At 39.8% G+C, this 19,143-nt stretch overlaps 1 protein-coding gene across 7 annotated transcripts; it reads left to right on the top strand.

The window, feature by feature from the left end:
* Positions 1 to 403: 403 nt before the first annotated feature.
* On the top strand, positions 404 to 17,923 carry LOC138891310 (uncharacterized). Of its 7 annotated transcripts, none has more exons than XM_070174690.1 (5): positions 404 to 1,288; positions 1,446 to 1,490; positions 16,071 to 16,132; positions 16,211 to 16,640; positions 17,645 to 17,923. In XM_070174690.1, exons 1-5 carry the CDS (start codon positions 1,236 to 1,238, stop codon positions 17,787 to 17,789), a joined length of 735 nt encoding a protein of 244 aa, XP_070030791.1. In that variant the 5' UTR covers positions 404 to 1,235; the 3' UTR covers positions 17,790 to 17,923. The 7 variants fall into 7 exon arrangements, 6 of the variants coding, with proteins under 6 accessions (XP_070030791.1, XP_070030793.1, XP_070030792.1 ...); XM_070174692.1 differs by adding an exon at positions 15,976 to 15,995 and having other exon boundaries at positions 16,071 to 16,640; XM_070174691.1 differs by adding an exon at positions 9,604 to 9,714 and having other exon boundaries at positions 16,071 to 16,640.
* Positions 17,924 to 19,143: the final 1,220 nt, after the last annotated feature.

The following is a 19,143-nucleotide window of genomic DNA, read 5'->3' as shown; positions in this document are numbered from 1 at the left end:
ATATTTAGTCAAATAAAATGCGAAGAGGGAGTAACTTGATTATTTTAATTCGGCAGAATTGCCTGGGAGGCACTTGTACTTGTTCCGGTTTGTCATCCCGGTCCCTGCACTCCATAAAGTTTCATCCAAACACTCCAACTTAATCAAAACAAGATTTTTAAACCCTTCTGACCGTTGACCGAGCTTATGTGGCATTGATATGGCTGAGGCGGACAAAATGAGTGATTTACACGCACATTAGGTGAGTGAGCTGATGATTTTTCTTTATTAAAAAACTAAAAATTAATAAATAAATAAATAAAAAATATTAGCAGCGACTCCCCTTTGTTCTGCCCCCCTTCAGTCCCTTCCCCCTTCGTTCTGACCACCTCCCCCCCTCCCCCGCGCACGCGCGCCTCTTCTCCTCGTCTTCTTCTTTAGATCCCCTCCCTTTCCCTTTTTCTTCATCTTTCTTCATCCCTTTTTTCATTAGATTTTCTCCTAGGTATGTATTTCTTATTCCATCATGTCATCTTCCCCTTCTCTATGACTCCTCCATTTTTTCCGATGGTTTTAACTTTCAAATTTTTTCACAGCCCTTCCAAATTGGAATAGAGGAATTAAGTCAAAATTCAAAAGACTTAATTCTCTACCCATGTATTTTTCATGGATAGATAAAGGAACTAGTGGTACTCATGGTGGAGGAGTCATGACAGGTGTGCTATTGTTTTAAGAAGGTTGAGTGGGTGGGTTTGAAGAAGGGAGGAGGGGTTTTCTTTAATTTTAATTTTAATTTTTGCTTTTTTAATTTTATTTTTTGTTTATGAAATTATAATTTTGTTAAATAATATTTTTGGCATAGAATCTGATGTGGATGTTGATTTGTCATCCAATTCAAGCAAGTGAGCATCACGCGATTCCGGAGGTGTTTAAAAGTGTTCTTTTGATTAAGTTAAAATGTCTGGATGAAACTTTATGGAGTGTAGGAATCGGGATGACAAACCGGAACAAGTAGAAATGTCTCCAAGCCTATTCTGCCTTTTAATTCTGAACCTGCATTACTATTTGTGGCGCGCTTTTCAACAAGTTTGTCAGCGCAGCAAATAGGGAAAGATGCGCACCCAACATATTTGGAGAAGTACTGTACTGTACGGTACAAAATGCCAAAAAACACATAATACGTTGAGGGCTGAGCGACAGTGAGCAGCTACTATTGTATAGGGAAATATGATCAGAAATATTAGGGGCCTGGGTTTATGCAATTCTGGAACCTTCCTTCCTTCCTTCTTATTAGTTGTATCACATTTTGGTGAGTTATTAAATCAATAGAAATCCTTCCATTTTTCTCTGTTTCAATCACATTTTGGTGCTCTTATTGCTCTTACTGTATGCTTTAAGCACGCACTTTTATTTTCAGTCTATCCCAAAAGAAAATAATATATTTTCCTATTTTTGTTCAAATTTAGCTTTCTACAACTGCTAAGCCATCTCGCCGGCGGCGGAATCGAGGTGTAAGTGTACTGCTTCTAACCCCTTCCCCTCTCCTTTTCTTCATACTTTTGGTGTTTAAGTTAGCTCTTCAATTCCAAATACTTTGGCACTAGATGTTGCACTGTATTTTTCTTAGTATTTTTATTACTTGTTTTGGTCGTAAAACTAAATTATACGTATGTGTTCGTGAACGTTGTTGTTGTTGTTGATGCACTAATAATAGTGGTTGGTCGGATTCAACTGAAGGATCTCGCATTTCCTACTGTATGTATAATTTTGGATGTGTTGAAAAGGTCCTCTTTCATAGATTTGTCTATATGTAGAAACCAAATTTGTCATTTCATGACTTGTTAAGTTCTTTCATTGCCACGTGCCAATGAAGTGGGAGGAGAATCATGAGGTTTTATGTTCAAATCCCTAGGAATGCTTAAAACACTAGGTTATTTCATCCATATGCTAAGCCCCACTGGACAGAGTTACCTAATACATGCGTTGGCGGTGGAAAGTATGAGGTACCCGGTGGAATAGTCCAGGTGTGCACAAACTAGCCCGGACACCACTGTCATAGAAAAAAAGTACTAGTTCATTTGTTGCCATTTCATTACTGCTGCTTGTTAATTAGTAAAAGTATCCAGCTGAAATACAGAGGAAATTCGAAATTCATATTTTCCTTTGAGTTATATTTGTGATTGGCACTTCAGAGTATCAATTTTCATTTAGTGCAAATGTTCTTTGTGAATTTGTAATGGCAGTTGAAGTAGGAAACTAGAACACACCTAGATGGAAGAAATTGAGTGTATGGATGATATGGATGAATTTCAGATACAAAATGAGGCAAAAAGACTGCTTAAAAGATTGAACTGGTGATGAAAAATGTTGAGAACTCTGAATTCTATGCTGGAATGTGCTCCGATATCGAACAGAACAAAACATTTCAAAAATATTTGTTTCGCCTTTTAGGCTCCTACTCACATGTTCAGGTGGTAATCTATGCTATGGGAAGCATCGAATACAGTTTTAATTCACAGTTTCAGCTTGCCGTAGTTCTCCTACTCAAACGAGATTTTCCCAATTGGATTGGCAATATACAAATATACGATCCTGACATGTCTCCAGCTGATATCATAGTTTTCAAGGAACTAGGTTTTGAGGTACTGACCATCGATGAAAATTGTAAGAGAGAAGTTCAGAGACCAACAATGTTCTACATGCCTAATCCTTGTTATCATCTTATTGGCAACCTGCTGGGAGACCAATTGGTCTTCATCTTGTATTAACCAGATTTTTTTGCTGACAAACACATTGAGCGGTACGTTGACCGATATGCCACAATGTAATTGTGTTCTTCTTGAAACAAGGCTACGCTTAGAGAGAATTCTCGACTTCACAACAGAGATTGACAAAAAAACTAGCGACGATCAGATGTATACTGACTTGTTCTTAGAATTTGCTTGGCATTTCTTTGACGTGGATCCCAGCATTGACATGGAAACATTACTGCCTGGTACTGGATTTCTTTCTATCTTGATTCATGTTGGAGAAATTATTGGTTGGTCTTGTGATACGTGCGCTGAACTAATTTATCTTTTGTTGATTCAGCGACTGAAATTACAGAACGTAAAGGAAATGACAATCTGGGATTCTGGGTTGGATGTGCAAAGGTACTTAGATGTGAGACTAGATACTTGTAAGGATAATGTCACGTAGGAGTTTGTGTGGAAGTCTATTTGTATGTAATTGCTGAATATTAGGATTGGCCTGAAGATGTTGTAAGTATTCTGTCATTAGGAGTCCTTAGCAGTAACAACTTTAGAGTCTTATTCTCTAAGAAACTCATGTATATATTAATGTATTTGCACACAAGAATATGAGTTGAGAAGCGTTTTCTACATGGTATCAAGAGCCATTAGAGGTTAAACCAACCCAATTTTTTCTACACTTCCATGGGTGAAAACAGCAGCTCTTCAATGGCTTCAAGCCTATCTGTTGTCTCTCCTTCTCCAAATCTCGCACATCAATTGCCTGTGAAACTCACATCTTCAAACTTTCTTCAGTGGAAGACACAGTTTATACCTATGGTATATGCTTGTGGTTTGAACCATCACATTGATGATAGTAAACAGATGCCAACACAATTCCTAGATGATACTAATACCAAACCCAACTCGGCCTATACGGTTTGGTTACATGAAGACCAACTTGTTTTAAGTTGGATTGTTGCTTCTGTTTCAGAAAGTATCCTGCCTCAGTTGGTTGGAGCAGCAACTGCTCGTGATGCTTGGAATAAGCTTGTTGCTGCATATGCTTCCGGATCAAAGCCACATATTCGTGACCTTAACACGCAGTTGCACACTTTGCGTCGTGATAATGCCAGTATTGAGTCATATGTGTAGAAGGCAAAGGCAATAGCAGATAAGTTGGCTGCATTGCAACATCCAGTTCCTAATGATGATCTGGTGGAATTTGTTCTTGCTGGACTAGGACCTGTTTATCGTCCTTTTACTAGGTCGCTTGAATCGCGTCACGAGGATATTACTTTTGATGCATTAAATGGATTGTTATTGAATGAAGAACGACAGTTAAAAAGGGATGAAGCCATTACTGTCATTGCACCTACAACACAATTTATTCATAGTTCCTTTCCTGCTACTCGTGGACGTGGTAGAGGCCGAGGGGGTCGAGGTCGTGGACGCTCCTCTAATCAAGGCTTTAATCAATTTTCTCAACATCGTGGGTTTCAAAATTCTACTCAACAGACCAATACTACTCAATCCCAAGCCTCGGACATGTCTGGAATTATTTTCCATAACTGTGAAGGCAAATGTCATATTGCACGCGTATGTCCATCTCCTAAAATTAGCAATGGCAACAAAACTTCGAGACCACCTGTTTCCAATTTAGCAAGAACCCCTTCTTCCCAAGACTGGTTAATGGATAGTGGCACCACACACCATCTCACAGCTGACCTTGATAACTTGGGTATTCATTCCAAATACCAAGGTCCTGAAGAAGTCACATTAGGTAATGGTTCCAAACTTCCTATTTCTCACGTTAGTAAAAGCTCCGTTATTATTTCTGACAAAAAGTTCAATCTTGATGATATCCTACATGTTCCAACTGCTACTCAAAATTTATTATCTATCAGTTCTTTTACTAAATCTAACCAAGTTTCAATTGAATTCTTTCCTAACCATTTTCTGATTAAAGACTTGGTGACGAGGGCAATACTGCACACAGGTCCTGATAAAGCTGGATTATATTCTCTTCCAGTGTGGAAGTCATCTGCACCTGCTTCTTATGCTGCATCTCTTGGGGTTTGGCATGCTCGTTTGGCTCATAGATCCTATCCTACAGTTCGTCAAACATTATCGTCTAGCGTAATCGTCCCTTCATTTAAATCTTCTCATTTATGTTCTACATGTGCTGTTAGTAAGAGTCATAAAGTTTCTTTTTGTGAATCTAGTTTTCAAGAATTTCATCACCGCTACGGCTGCTATGTCGGGGTCTATCGATAGGGAGGGGAGAGCTTCGCCTCCAGCCGTCAGGACCATCAAGAGTACGCCTTGAAGGCTACTTCATTGATAGGAGAAAAACATCTTGAGTTAGTGAGAAAAGACTGTGAATGGGGGGATAAAGTGACATTATAGGCATTTTCCCCGGGTGAGGGCATTACGGATCGTGCCGATGGGTTCTTGAATGTGTACACGTATCCTTTCACATTGGGCCCCCTTGATAGGATTGTGCTCGACTTCTGCTTAGAGTACGAGTTACAAGGTGCAGGTCCATCCATCGTTTTCGCGAATGGTGTTGATGGTGAGATTTTTCGCGGAGAAGGCGGGGCTTGAATTTTCGCTTAGTCATCTTATTAGGCTGTACCGACCATTTCACCATCGAGGTATGCTAACCTTGCGATGTCGATTGACTACGCCCTTCGTTGTTGATGATGAGGAAGATGGAGATAGGGGATGGATGAGTCGTTTCGTCCGAGTGCGGACCGCTGACATTATTCCCGTGGAACTTACGCCATTCCTTGAGGAATGGAATCATACACGTAAGTGGTGTATTTCGCGCTTTCTCAGTTTTGCCTATAGCGAGAACTAGTTTAATAACCGTGTCTTCCTTTCTTCCTCTGAAGTGGTTTCATGGGCGCCGGGCGACGTTCCTGATATGCTGAATTGGGTCCGAGAATTAACTACCCGCTCGTCCTGTGAGGAGCGCAAGTGGCGAGCTTTATTCCGGGGCAGATGGGAAGCAAAATATCATTATGAGTGCTGTGCTATTCTTTCCTTTCCCCTCTTTCATGTGGAGATGCATATGCCCTTTACGTGTATTAATCTTACTGTTGTAGGCATTGGAGAGCCTTTCGAGGCGAGGCCGTTCTCCTTCGAAGAAGGGGAAGGGTTGCCGACTTCCGGGCTGAAGAATAGTAACAATGAACGAAAGGTGCTTTCACAGGGCGATGGCGCTCAAAGTAAGGCGGAGCGGGACAGGGGCTTTGGAGCGGAAACATCATTCGAGCATGTCGTGTCCGTGGCTCCCAGTTCTGGAAAAAGGGTTTCTCCGTTGCTGTCGCCTTCCTTTTCCGTCGATAGAATTTCAGGAGATACTAGAAACCGGGGATCGCATACACCGAGCGACCGTGCTTCGATCGGAGTAGGCTCTCTTAGGGCCGAAGGGATTGGATTGGCAGGTGTGCATTCGGCCTTCGAGGAAGCCCTGCGGCTTCACTTTGTAGTGAGTTTCGGCACAGTGTTTTCGAGCTTTGCGCCTTCCCTTCCTTATTGAGTTTTCTTCTACAGGCATTCCACAAGCTTAAGTCCAGGCTGATTCGTTGTGAAGCCAGGCTACGGAAAGCTCTGGATGAGGAGAGATCCCTGAGACTCCTTTGTGAAGAAAAGGAAGTCGAGCTGGTACATTTGCAGTATGAGGTGGGCCGGAGCCTAAATTACGAGAACCACCTTAAGGAGCAGGTAGTTTTTTGTCCCGGGTGAGTGTGCATTCCGCCTCCTGGTTCCCAGGGTAGTTTTCTATCCCAGGTACGCATTCCGCCTCCTAGTTCCCGGGGCTAATACTTAGTTTATTTCAGTTACAGAAAAAGACGGAGGCCCTGGAGCACCTTCGAGATGAAGTTGGTCGGGCCAGACGTGAGCATGATGAATTGAAAGCTCGGGCGGAGGCTCAGGCTTTAGAGGGGGAGGATGCTCTGGCCAAAGTTCCTACTTTTGAAGCTCAACTCTGCATAGCTCATGACAATGCTTTGGTTAAGACAGAAATGATTGCAAAGCTCGAGTCCGAGCTTTCGAAAGTCAAGGCTGAGATCATTGATGCCCAGGCGGAAGCCACAATGAGCCGGACTAAAGCTGACTAGGAGATGGCCATCTACTCAAAGGATGCTGCCGATGCTCAAGCTGAGTTGAGAAAGGTCCTTGACCGCAGAGGGAGGATTGAAGAGTGTGCTCGTTTCAAGTCTCGAAGAAGGACCCTCGAGGAGATCTGTGATAGGGGCTTCGCCCTCTCGGAAGAATTAGCTCTAGCAAGGGCAGATGAGCATGGTGCTCGGTTGCTTTTGCCCAATGCTAAGGACAACGAGGATGAGATCGGCAGGCCGTAACCCCCAGGGGGAGGGCATAGATTTTGTCATCTGTATGTATGATTTTCAAAGCTTGTTTGTAGTTGGAGTTTGCGTTTCTTGCATGTGTATGAAAGAAAACCTAGCGGCTTTACACCTTTCATATCTTTTTCTGTCTTTATTTCGACAGGGCAAGCTGGTTTGCGCGTTGGTAGGAATCCTCAGAGTAGCAATGTGGCCCCGGGACTCGTTGGACTGGCCCATAGGCTCTTACGTACTTTCGCTCTTAGGCATACTTAGGCTACCTGATTTGGGCTCAGTCCTGAGTCGGGCATCAACTCGAGCTATTTAACCTTTGAATGGCCGAATTTTAGGCTAGCGACAGTGGCTCTCACGTTTTTGGTCGATGTGACCTTTTAGTGTAGACTGACGACAATGACTCTTATGCTTTGGGTCGAAGCGACCTTTTAATATAAGCTGGCGACAATGACTCTTACGCTTTAGGTCGAAGCGACCTTTTAATAGAAGCTGGAGACAATGACTCTTATGCTTTGCCCTTAGTCATGTATAGTTAACTATTTTGGGTTTGGTCTCCTTATTGGATTACGACTCGAGCTCATTTTGACCCTCAAGTTTTCAAATTTTAAGCTGGCGACAGTGGCTCTTAGGTTTTTGGTCGATGCGATCTTTTATGTAGGCTATATTTTCCTCTCGTTAAGGACTTTTGAAGTACTGCTCGTTTTTAAATTTTGCCTGACTCGTTGTCGGTTCAGGAAGAACTAGTTTGTTCAAATGTTTGGGGTCCTGCTCCAGTTGTTTCTAGTGAAGGCTATAGATATTATGTGATTTTCTTTGATCACTTTAGCAAATATACATGGATTTATTTTCTTCGCTTGAAATCTGAGGTCCTTTCAATTTTTATGCAATTTCGCACAATTGTTGAAAAATATTTTGGTCGTCCTATTAAAAGTTTTCAAGCTGATTAGGGAGGGGAATATCAAGCCTTAGCAAATTATTTGAGAAATAATGGAATTGTGCAACGTTCCTCATGTCCGTATACCCCCGAACAAAATGGTCGTGCCGAAAGAAAGCATAGGCATATTGTTGAAACTGGCCGAGCTTTGCTACATCATGCTAATGTCCCACACAAATTTTGGACAAACGCATTTGATACTGCTGTGTATACTATTAATCATCTACCAACCCCACACTTAAAAAATAAAACTCCATTTCATGCGTTGTTTAAAACCGATCCAGATTACTCTTTGTTGCGTATTTTTGGTTGCCTTTGTTTCCCATGGCTTCGTCCTTATTCGAAGGATAAATTGTCTCCTCGATCCAAACCATGTGTATTTCTGGGCTATAGTAAGTTACACAAAGGGTACAAATGCTTTGACCCAGTTTCTTCAAAATTTTACGTTTCTCGTCATGTAATCTTTGATGAAAATATTTTTCCATTTGTTTCACAGGATGTCGTGGTGCCTCCATCTATACCCAATGCTAAATCTGAACCTCTAAATGTGAAGTTGCCATTCCAGCCTCTTGCTGACCCTTCAAGTATTCAACCATTTCTGCCACAACTTTCATCCCCATCACATACATCGAATCCGCCTTCACCCTCTCCACCTGCAGAATCTTTGTCTAAGCACCCATCTCATCATCTGTTGATCCTACTCATAGACATACAATTGCTATTGATCAGCCTTTACAAGTTAAAGTATCTCATGATGTAGACTTGATGTCACCCACTCTGGTTGAAGAAAATCCTCTATCTGGTACAATGCACTCTCCTGATCTTGGAGACACTTCAACTGCTACACTACAACCAGCAGCTCCGGCTTCGCAAAAGATGGTTACACGATCACAAACAGGCTTACTGAAGCCTAAGAAGCCATTTTAAATGTTTGTTTTGACACCAGCATCGACAATAATGGAACCTTCTTGCTACTCACAGGCTATCAAGGATGTTAATTGGCGTCGCGCCATGTCAGAGGAGTATAATGCACTTATTCACAATGGTACTTGGGAACTAGTTCCACCATCGCCATCTCACAACATAATTGGTTGTAAGTGGGTATTCAAGACAAAGTTAAAGTCGGATGGTTCATTGGATCGCTATAAAGTAAGGCTTGTGGCTAAAGGATATCATCAACGACCGGGCATCGATTTTGCAGACACATTTAGTCCAGTTGTTAAGCCGGCCACCATACAATTGTTGTTATCCTTGGCAGTGTCTCATCAGTGGCACATTACTCAACTGGATATTTCTAATGCCTTTCTTCATGGAAACTTAGATGAGATTGTATATATGTCTCAACCTCCCAGATTTGTTGATCGTACTCGTCCAGATCATGTTTGTTTACTTAAACGATCTCTCTACGGCCTCAAACATGCCCCACGTATGTGGAATAAACGTTTAGCTGATGAACTTCTTTCTCTAGGCTTTGTGGGATCCAAAACTGATAGTTCTCTGTTCTATATGTCGAACGCCGATAACAAGTTATTTTGTTTAATATATGTTGATGACATTTTGGTTATGGATTCTAATTCTGCTCATATTGCAGCTCTTATTGCCAAACTGCAAACTCAATTTGCTGTTAGAAATTTGGGGAAATTATCTTATTTCTTGGGCATTCAAGCCAACTGGACGCATGAAGGATTGCATTTGTCGCAAGGTAAGTATGTCAACGACCTTCTTAATCGTGTGAAAATGGGGTCGTGTGGTCCTGTCTCCAGCTTCAACCTCATCCAAGCTCTCCACAACTGGTGGACGTCCATTTCATGATCAGACTCTCTATAGAAGTACCGTTGGAGCTTTACAATACTTGTTTTTTACTAGACCCGATATAGCGTATGCGGTTAACAAAGTTTCACAGTTTATGCATTGTCCTATGGATTCTCATTGGGTTGCTGTCAGACGTATTCTCTGTTATGTCAATGCTACTTCCTCTCATGGTTTATTTCTTTCTTGTGGGTCCTCTGGCTTGCTTCATGGTTATAGTGATTCAGATTGGGGAGGTGATGTTGATGATCGCAAGTTTACCATTGGATTCGCCATTTTTCTTGGCTCTAATTTGATTTCATGGGCTTCTCGAAAACAAAAAGCTATATCGCGATCGAGCACAAAGGCTGAATATCGTGCATTAGCTGCTGCTACCTTTGAGATGACATGGGTTAAGCTTCTCCTATGAGAGATTGGATGCTTTACCACCTCTATTCCCATTCTCTGGTGTGATAATCTTAGTGCTACCTACTTGACTGCTAATCCCATTTTTCATTCTCGAACAAAACATATGGAAATTGATTTTCATTTTGTCCGTGACAAGGCTCGTGGAAAGTCTTTGTTGGTCAGGTATGTGAGTTCTCATGATCAAGTGGCCGATGCTCTCACCAAGCCTTTGTCCAAGGTTCGCTTCAAAGATTTGAAGCGCAAGTTGACAGTTGTTCCACACCCTGCTCAACTTGAGGGGGCGTGTAAGGATAATTTCACGTAGGAGTTTGTGTGGAAGTCTATTTGTATGTAATTGCTGAATATTAGAATTGGCCTGAAGATGTTGTAAGTATTCTATCATTAGGAGTCCTTAGCAGTCACAACTTTAGAGTCTTATTCTCTAAGAAACTCATGTATATATTAATGTATTTGCACACGAGAATATGAGTTGAGAAGCATTTTCTACAATACTGAACTTTCCATTTATTATCAAATACAATTCTCTATTGTTGTTCCGTTGATTCTGGGAAACAAAGGTGCTCTCCAATTTGCATATCATTGAAGTCATTAGCCCTTTTCTTTCTGTCTGCGTATGATTGTTTCATTTCTTTCTCCTCGTGATAAGATGTGTACATATGCGATTGGTTTAACTTATAGTTGGAGAATCTAGATTTTGTTGGTTCGATTATGCAAAGTACTTTGTGTTGACATACAAGTTGTCTAGCACATGTATACACATGTACTACATCATAGCTAGCACATGTATATGAGTTGTATAATAGGTGTAATACAAGTTGTGTAGCACATGTATACACATGTACTACATCATAGCTAGCACATGTATATGAGTTGTATAGTAGGTGTAATTAGGTGTATGACAACTAATAGATTAGGTGAATTAGTATTATAAATAGACCTTGTAATCTTCTCTTCTAGATATGAAATATAGAACTTCTTTGGTTTCTAACATGGTATCAGAGCATTGAAGTTTTTTCATCAGTTTGTTGTTGGGAATTTTTTTTCCCCGTTCGAATTATTTTTGTTCGGAACAGTCTTTCGCTGCTTTGATTCTATTTCACTATTTCCGGCCATTTTTTGCCCCGGCCGCTTCTTTACAGATTTTTCTACTCACTATTCTGACCAAAGTGGTACTGTCAGATTTTTTTTTCCTGACAACTTTCATTTTCCAAGATCACTGTTCCGGCACTGTTCACTGCACTATTCACTGTTCACTGCACTGTTCACTGTTCAAATATTACTATTCACTGTTCACTATACTGTTCAAATATCACTGTTCACTGTTCACTGCACTGTTCAAATTTCACTGCACTGTTCTTGACTATTTGATTCTGCTATTATTCGGGTGCAAGATGACTGAAACGAAACCTACCGTTGATGTCATTCCGGTTATGTCCAAAATTATGGAGAATAAGTTCATGGGTTCCAATTACATGGATTGGAGTAAGACGATCCGTCTCTATTTGCGGAGCATCGACAAAGAGAACCACTTGGTTGATGATCCACCCAAGGATGAGACTAAATCAGTCTGGTTAAAGGAGGATGCAAAATTGTTTCTCCAAATCAAGAATTCGATGCACAGTGAGGTAAATGATCTAGTTTCTCATTGTGATTATGTGAAGGATCTAATGGATTATTTAGATTTTTTGTACTCTGGCAAAGGAAACTTGTCTCGCATGTATGATGTGTGCCAGGCATTTTACCATCCATCCATGCAAGATCGCTCTCTCACCACTTACTTCTCAGAGTTTAAGAAGGTGTATGATGAACTTAATGTTATATTGCCGTTTAGTCTAGATGTGAAGGTACAACAGGCTCAGCGTGAACAACTGGCGGTCATGAGTTTCCTTTCTGGTCTTTCTCCCGAATTTGAAGGGGCCAAATCGCAGATTTTATCTGGGACTGCTATCTCTTCCTTGAAAGAGGCCTTTACAAGAGTGTTGCGTACTGAAAAGTCTCATCCAGGTCCGACAGCCACGATCGATAGTGGTGCTCTGCTTAGCCGCGTCCAAAAGAATAGGAGTCATAGTAATCGCAATCGGAGTAGCGATAGTCGAGACCTAAAGCAAGGGGAAGTTGAATGTTTTTATTGTCATGAGCTCGGTCATACCATACGTTATTGTGTGAAGCTTCAGAATAAGAACAAAAGATCTCAGTATGCCAACATCGCCACTTCCGAGACTATTTCACCATCTCAGTCATCATCTCCTCCTATCAATACTATCCCCGAGTCAGGTAAAACCACTAAGTGTCTCCTCTCTTCGTCATCCAAATGGGTCATTGATTCTGGTGCCACAGATCATATGACAGGTAACTCTAAACTCTTTTCCACTTTTCAGTCACATACCCAATGTTCCACAGTTACTTTAGCCGATGGGTCTACCTCATATGTTTTAGGGTCTGACACTGTTAACCCAACATCTTCTCTTTCCCTTAGTTCCGTCTTAAATTTGCCTAATTTTTCTTTCAATCTAATATCTGTCAGTAAACTTACTCGTACTCTAAATTGTTGTGTCTCATTTTTTCCCAATTATTGTCTTTTTCAGGATCTTACGACGAAGCAGATTATTGGTAAAGGTTCTGAGTCTGGGGGTCTATATGTTCTTGAATCACAGGTGCCGAAATCCATTTCTTGTTCAACTGTGTTGTCTCCCTTTGATGTACACTGTCGATTGGGTCATCCATCCTTGTCTAGTTTGAAGAAGTTATATCCTCAGTTTCAGAGTATTTCCTCTTTAGATTGTGAGTCATGTCAGTTTGCTAAACACCATCGCCTTCCTAAAGTTTCTAGAGTCAATAAACGGGTCGACTTACCTTTTGAGTTAGTTCACACCGATGTTTGGGGTCCATGTCCTATTATCTCTAAAACTGGTTTTAGATATTTTGTTACCTTTGTGGATGATCATTCTCGTGTTACTTGGTTATATTTAATGAAAAATCGTTCGGAGTTGTTTTCAATTTTTTGTGCTTTTTGTGCTGAAATAAAAACTCATTTTAATGTTTCCGTTCGTAATTTAAGGAGTGACAATGCAAAAGAATATTTTTCGGATTTGTTTAAAGATTATATGGCTACAAATGGTATTCTACATCAATCTTCTTGTGTTGACACCCCTTCTCAAAATGGGGTTGCGGAACGAAAAAATAGACATCTTCTTGAAGTAGGCCGAGCACTCCTCTTTCAAATGAAAGTGCCAAAATGTTTTTGGGCTGATGCCGTCTCTACAGCTTGTTTTTTAATAAATCGTATGCCATCTTCTGTACTTCATGGTAATATTCCTTACAACATTCTTTTTTCCTCTAAGCCATTATTTCCTATTGAACCCAAAATATTTGGTTGTACTTGTTTTGTTCGTGATGTTCGTCCACAGGTAACTAAATTAGATCCAAAGGCCCTTAAGTGTGTGTTCTTAGGGTACTCACGTCTTCAGAAAGGTTATCGGTGTTATTCTCCAGATCTCAAAAGGTACTTAGTGTCTGCCGATGTCACATTCCATGAAAATTATCCGTTCTTTTCTTCATATGTTTATAACAGTCCTGAGGAAGAAGATGATACTTTGGTCTACACTGTCACACATCCAGTTAGTTCTCCAACACCTCTTCCTCAGTCACCCGTTTCCCTCGATCGACCATCCGAGCAGCCACCTGTTCTTCGTGTGTATACCAGGCGACAACAAACCTCAGAACCCGATCCTTTACCTACTTCTGCTTCGTCGGTAGATCCAACCTCCTGTGTTTCAGATCCTAGTTTGGATCTTCCTATTGCCATTCGCAAAGGTACACGACAATGTACTTATCCTATTTCTTCTTTTGTGTCTTATGACCATTTGTCTACTTCTTCTAGCTCGTTTATTGTATCATTAGATTCTGCTAGGATACCTAAAACTGTTCGTGAAGCATTGTCCCACCCAGTTTGGCATGATGCAATGATAGAAGAGATGATGGCTTTAGATGAGAATGGTACTTGGGAGTTGGCCGATCTGCCCACTAACAAAAAGGCTATTGGGTGCAAGTGGTTATTTGCTGTTAAGTTTAACTCCGATGGGACAGTAGCTCGCCTTAAGGCACGCCTTATTGCAAAAGGGTATGCACAGACCTATGGAGTCGACTATTTGGATACTTTTTCTCCGGTCTCCAAGTTAGCTTCTGTTCGATTATTCATTTCCATGGCAACTACTTATGATTGGCCTCTACATCAGCTTGATATAAAGAATGCTTTTCTACATGGAGATCTTCAGGAAGAAGTTTATATGGAGCAACCACCTGAGTTTGTTGCTCAGGGGGAGTGTGGAAAGGTATGTAGTCTTCGAAAATCTCTTTATGGGCTGAAACAAAGTCCCTGTGCTTGGTTTGGCAGATTTAGTGAGGCTGTTCTAGAATATGGGATGAAGAAAAGCAATTGCGATCATACGATGTTTTATAAAAAGTCTGATGATGGTATTCTTTTATTGGTAGTATATATTGATGACATCGTTATTACTGGAAGTGATATTACAGGAATTTCAACTCTAAAGTCTTTCCTTCACACTCAATTTCAGACGAAAGATTTAGGACAACTAAAGTATTTTTTGGGAGTTGAAGTTACACGGAGCAAGAAAGACATCTTCTTGTCCCAAAGGAAATATACTCTTGACTTGTTAGCTGAAACTGGAAAGTTGGGATCTAAACCATGCAACATGCCAATGGTTCCTAACACACAACTCGTGAAAGAAGACGGTGAGTTATTCGAAGATCCATAGAAATATAGGAGATTGGTTGGGAAACTGAACTATCTTACAGTAACTCGTCCCGATATCGCATACTCTGTCAGTATTGTGAGTCAGTTTATGTCTTCCCCAACAGTCAGGCATTGGGCGGCTCTGGAGCAGATTCTTTGTTATCTAAAGGGATCTCCAGGACGGGGTCTAGTATATAAGAATAATGAACACACTAACATTGAGTGTTTCACAGATGCAGATTGGGCAGGGTCAAAAGCCGATAGGAGATCCACGACAGGATATTGCGTTTTTGTTGGTGGAAACTTGATTTCGTGGAAGAGTAAGAAACAAAATGTCGTATCTCGATCTAGTGCGGAAGCAGAATACAGAGCTATGGCACAATCTGTGTGTGAGGTTGTATGGGTACATCAACTATTAAGTGAAGTTGGCTTCCAAACTACATTGCCAGCAAAGTTGTGGTGTGATAATCAAGCTGCTCTTCATATCTCCTCTAATCCTGTATTTCACGAAAGGACTAAGCACATTGAAATAGATTGTCACTTTGTTCGTGAAAAGATTCAACAAAAGCTCATCTCTACAGGTCATGTTAGAACTGGAGATCAATTGGGAGACATTTTCACAAAAGCTTTGAATGGAGCTCGAGTTGAATATATCTGTAACAAGTTGGGCATGATCAATATATATGCTCCAACTTGAGGGGGAGTGTTGACATACAAGTTGTCTAGCACATGTATACACATGTACTACATCATAGCTAGCACATGTATATGAGTTGTATAGTAGGTGTAATACAAGTTGTGTAGCACATGTATACACATGTACTACATCATAGCTAGCACATGTATATGAGTTGTATAGTAGGTGTAATTAGGTGTATGACAACTAACAGATTAGGTGAACTAGTATTATAAATAGGCCTTGTAATCTTCTCTTCTAGATATGAAATATAGAACTTCTTTGGTTTCTAACACTTTGAAAGTATTTGCTTACAGGAAACCATAGAGTGATAGAGGTGAGCTGAAGAAACCATAGGAGGGTAAGGTGTACTTCATCCCTAAAGATGTAACTTTCAACTTTCGTGTTGCAGGAATCTTGAAGAAGACTCTTTGGAAGATATGCCAAATGATATGACTAGTGAGGGAATGACTAGTAAGAGATATGCACAACTTTTTGGTCAACTTCGTGGGCCTCGTCGTTTAAGATGCAACTCGTTTCCTCCTCCTCCAGGTTGGATTAAGCTAAACATCTATGGTATTGGTACAAAGGGTGATCAGCCAGGACGATATAGTGGCGTCTTCGAAGATGAAACTGGAACGTTTTTAGGTAGGTATAAGGGTGCCATTGATGTTGAAGACGATTTGATTGCTGGACTGGAGGCCTTGAGGCATGGGTTAGTCAGATGCATGAAAGGAAAACCGAATGCACAGAAGTTGCTTGTGGAGTCCGATAATGTTATACTTGTCCAATATGTTAATCGTCGCCCTGAGCCAAATAAAATAACTATGGACAGGCTGAAGGAAATTTTCGACTTGCTGGAACGTCTTCTTTGTATAGTTGCCCTTATCTACGAAGAAGCGAACGAAACAGCTAGAGACTGGGCTCTGAGAGATGAATGTCCCACTAGTGAATTGATATACCTCTGTTTTTCACTCAAGGGGTAAGGTGAACCTTTCTAGGTGGTTGAACTAAGGTTTCAAATGCAATTTGCATTTTATGGCAAATGTTCTTATCAAGTTTGGAGAGACTTGAAAAATGGATGTTAAATTTTCCGGAGAATTTACCTGTTAAACCTTTGTTTTATTGTGCTTTTGAATGTTTAGGACAATATACCTACCCGTTTAACTGTATTTTCTACAGAATTGCTTCTGTGTTTTGGGTGTCGGAAGTTTGTATATTTGGCATGATCCTTGATCTTGGAAGATTAGAAGAAAGTATTTTATGGGCTATATTCTTTTTCTATAAATTACAATCTACAACGTGTTTAAAAATTAGTTAACTCTTTAAAAAGTTTCACTGCCCATAATGTGATTAACTTTTGAAATATAGCGTATAGGTAACATTACTATTTACGTTGTGTGATTCTAACACTGTAACATTTAATGTCCAGCCATCTGAAAAATGAAGGGAACATCCTTATAGTAGACCCAACTTTTTTTTTTTCTTTTTTAAATTTTAATTTCTAGCCTTTTTGGCATGTTTCTTAAGGTGTTGGCTTGTTCCTATTCTGTTCTATAGTTTGTTATGGTGTAGGCTAATATTTTTTTTATTATTTGGTGCACTTTGATTTCAAGGAGGTATTTTCCATTCAATATAAATTCTGTGTATAGATATGCTATGAAAACTAATGGCAGGTAGTTATGAAGTGAATTGGAATCTTCAGACCAGAAAAAGAAACAAGAAAAAAGATTCCCCAATATACTTATCAGCACTTGTTAACTCCACAATCCATAGCAGATCATTTTTCTTTTTCCACTCATCCTTAACCCCTATATAAGATGGGGTAAAATGGAACCAAAGTTAAGTGTTTCTTGCTTGTAAGTCTGTTGTATGAAGTTTTGGACAGTCTTTTGCCTAGCTCTTGTTTATTTTCAAGTTTGAGCTATTGTCTAAATAAGAAATACAGTCAGATTTTCTGAATGTATTCTTCTTCTTGTTGTGCAGCAACCTTATGAATACTATTTCAAGCTCAAAGGTTTCTGACAGGGGTTATCTAGGATGTCTAAAGACTGTCGATTTGGTTATTGTAATTGCCAAACTAGCTGATTTTGTGCTAAGTTCGGATCTTATTGATATCATAGACTTATAAAAGATATTGTATAAGACAGACAGATGAGGTTAATAGGTGTTATTCAAGAATGTTCTGTAATTTTGATAAGAGTACGTTCATCTTAATCAACCATGACGCTTACTTAATAGAGATTTGAATCATTCAGATTTCCACTCGTTATGTACATTATTTTAAAAACTTATTTGCTCTTAATAGGTTCATATCTTCTACGTAGTGTTATTGTTTGTTAACTTATACGAACACTAAAACGTATGCTAAATCTGACTTAAAAGATTCATGTTAATATAATTTTCTCCTTCGTAAGCATTAACATCACACAATGACCACCACTAATTTCACCGCACCACTATGTCAACCAATAATATTCCAAATGGAAAGTAGAAATATAATTTACTTATAAGGAGTTGAATACTCTTAATGGTGTAAGGTCTTTTCGGGAAAATTGTGCGAGTTTGATCCAAAACAGATAATATCACACTATATTAAAAATATCTTTGGGCCGTTTTAACCTAACAGTTGATATCATAATGATTATGGAGATGGCGAATTGTGGTGTGGGGCCCACATTAGTGCCTTTGCTCGTTTACGGGCCGTTTTACGACCTTTACCCGCGGCTTTGAAGACACATAAATAACTTTTGGGCTTCAATAACCATAAATACTCAGGATCATGTGGATAGCACACAGTTAATCTCCAAATTAGCCCATGAATAGTAATGAATCATGTGAAACTTAGTTTAAGGAGGAAATTGTTAGATGTGTGAGAACAAAGTCCCACATGAAAAGTAAAAAAAAAAATTATCTACTTATAAGGAGTTGTATCTTTTAGCCGTTTTAACCAGGAGTGTATCTAGGGGTGTGGGGGTGGGGGGTGGGGGTTCCATGGGGCACATGAACCCATGCTCCCATCCCTAAATCATGTATAGTAATGTTATATTTTTTTAAGAATACTTAAATATATGTGTGCGCACCCATGCTCAAATTATTATATGATGTGATAGTTACTGGGTCTACCTCTCTAAGTGAGGTTGCGAGGTCAAATCTTATATTAATCTTGTTGTTTTTTCTTCTTCTTTTTTCTCTAGAACTAGACACCCAAGGGAGATGAGCATGTCTGGTGTCACTTTTTGCGTATTAATTAAGTATTTTTCTTTTATTTCTTTTTTTTTTGTCTGATTTATTCTTTCAACATTTTCACACATTAAAATTCCTGTTCTTCTTTTGTCACCATAAAATCTTAAATGATTAAACAAAATATATATATTAAAACTAGTAGCAATGTATGATGTAGCATATAATCAATGGGTTTAACTGATCCTGACATTTTCAACATGGATAATAGATATAGATGCAAGAAAATTATTTTTTTTTTA

This window comes from Nicotiana sylvestris, chromosome 5 (assembly GCF_000393655.2).
Source record: "Nicotiana sylvestris chromosome 5, ASM39365v2, whole genome shotgun sequence".
NCBI classification, from domain to species: Eukaryota; Viridiplantae; Streptophyta; class Magnoliopsida; order Solanales; family Solanaceae; genus Nicotiana; species Nicotiana sylvestris.
Note: the sequence above shows the minus strand (reverse complement) of the source record. Positions and strands in the feature narration are given on the sequence as shown.

Bases quoted from the DNA above. Each gene is read 5' to 3' on its own strand.
- LOC138891310 (XM_070174689.1), top strand. From the start codon at position 1,236: ATGCAATTCTGGAACCTTCCTTCCTTCCTTCTTATTAGTTGTATCACA. The intron at 1,491-16,070 runs GTAAGTGTACTG...TTCGTGTTGCAG, and splicing joins GCCGGCGGCGGAATCGAGGT to GAATCTTGAAGAAGACTCTT. The intron at 16,641-17,644 runs GTAAGGTGAACC...CTTGTTGTGCAG, and splicing joins CTCTGTTTTTCACTCAAGGG to CAACCTTATGAATACTATTT.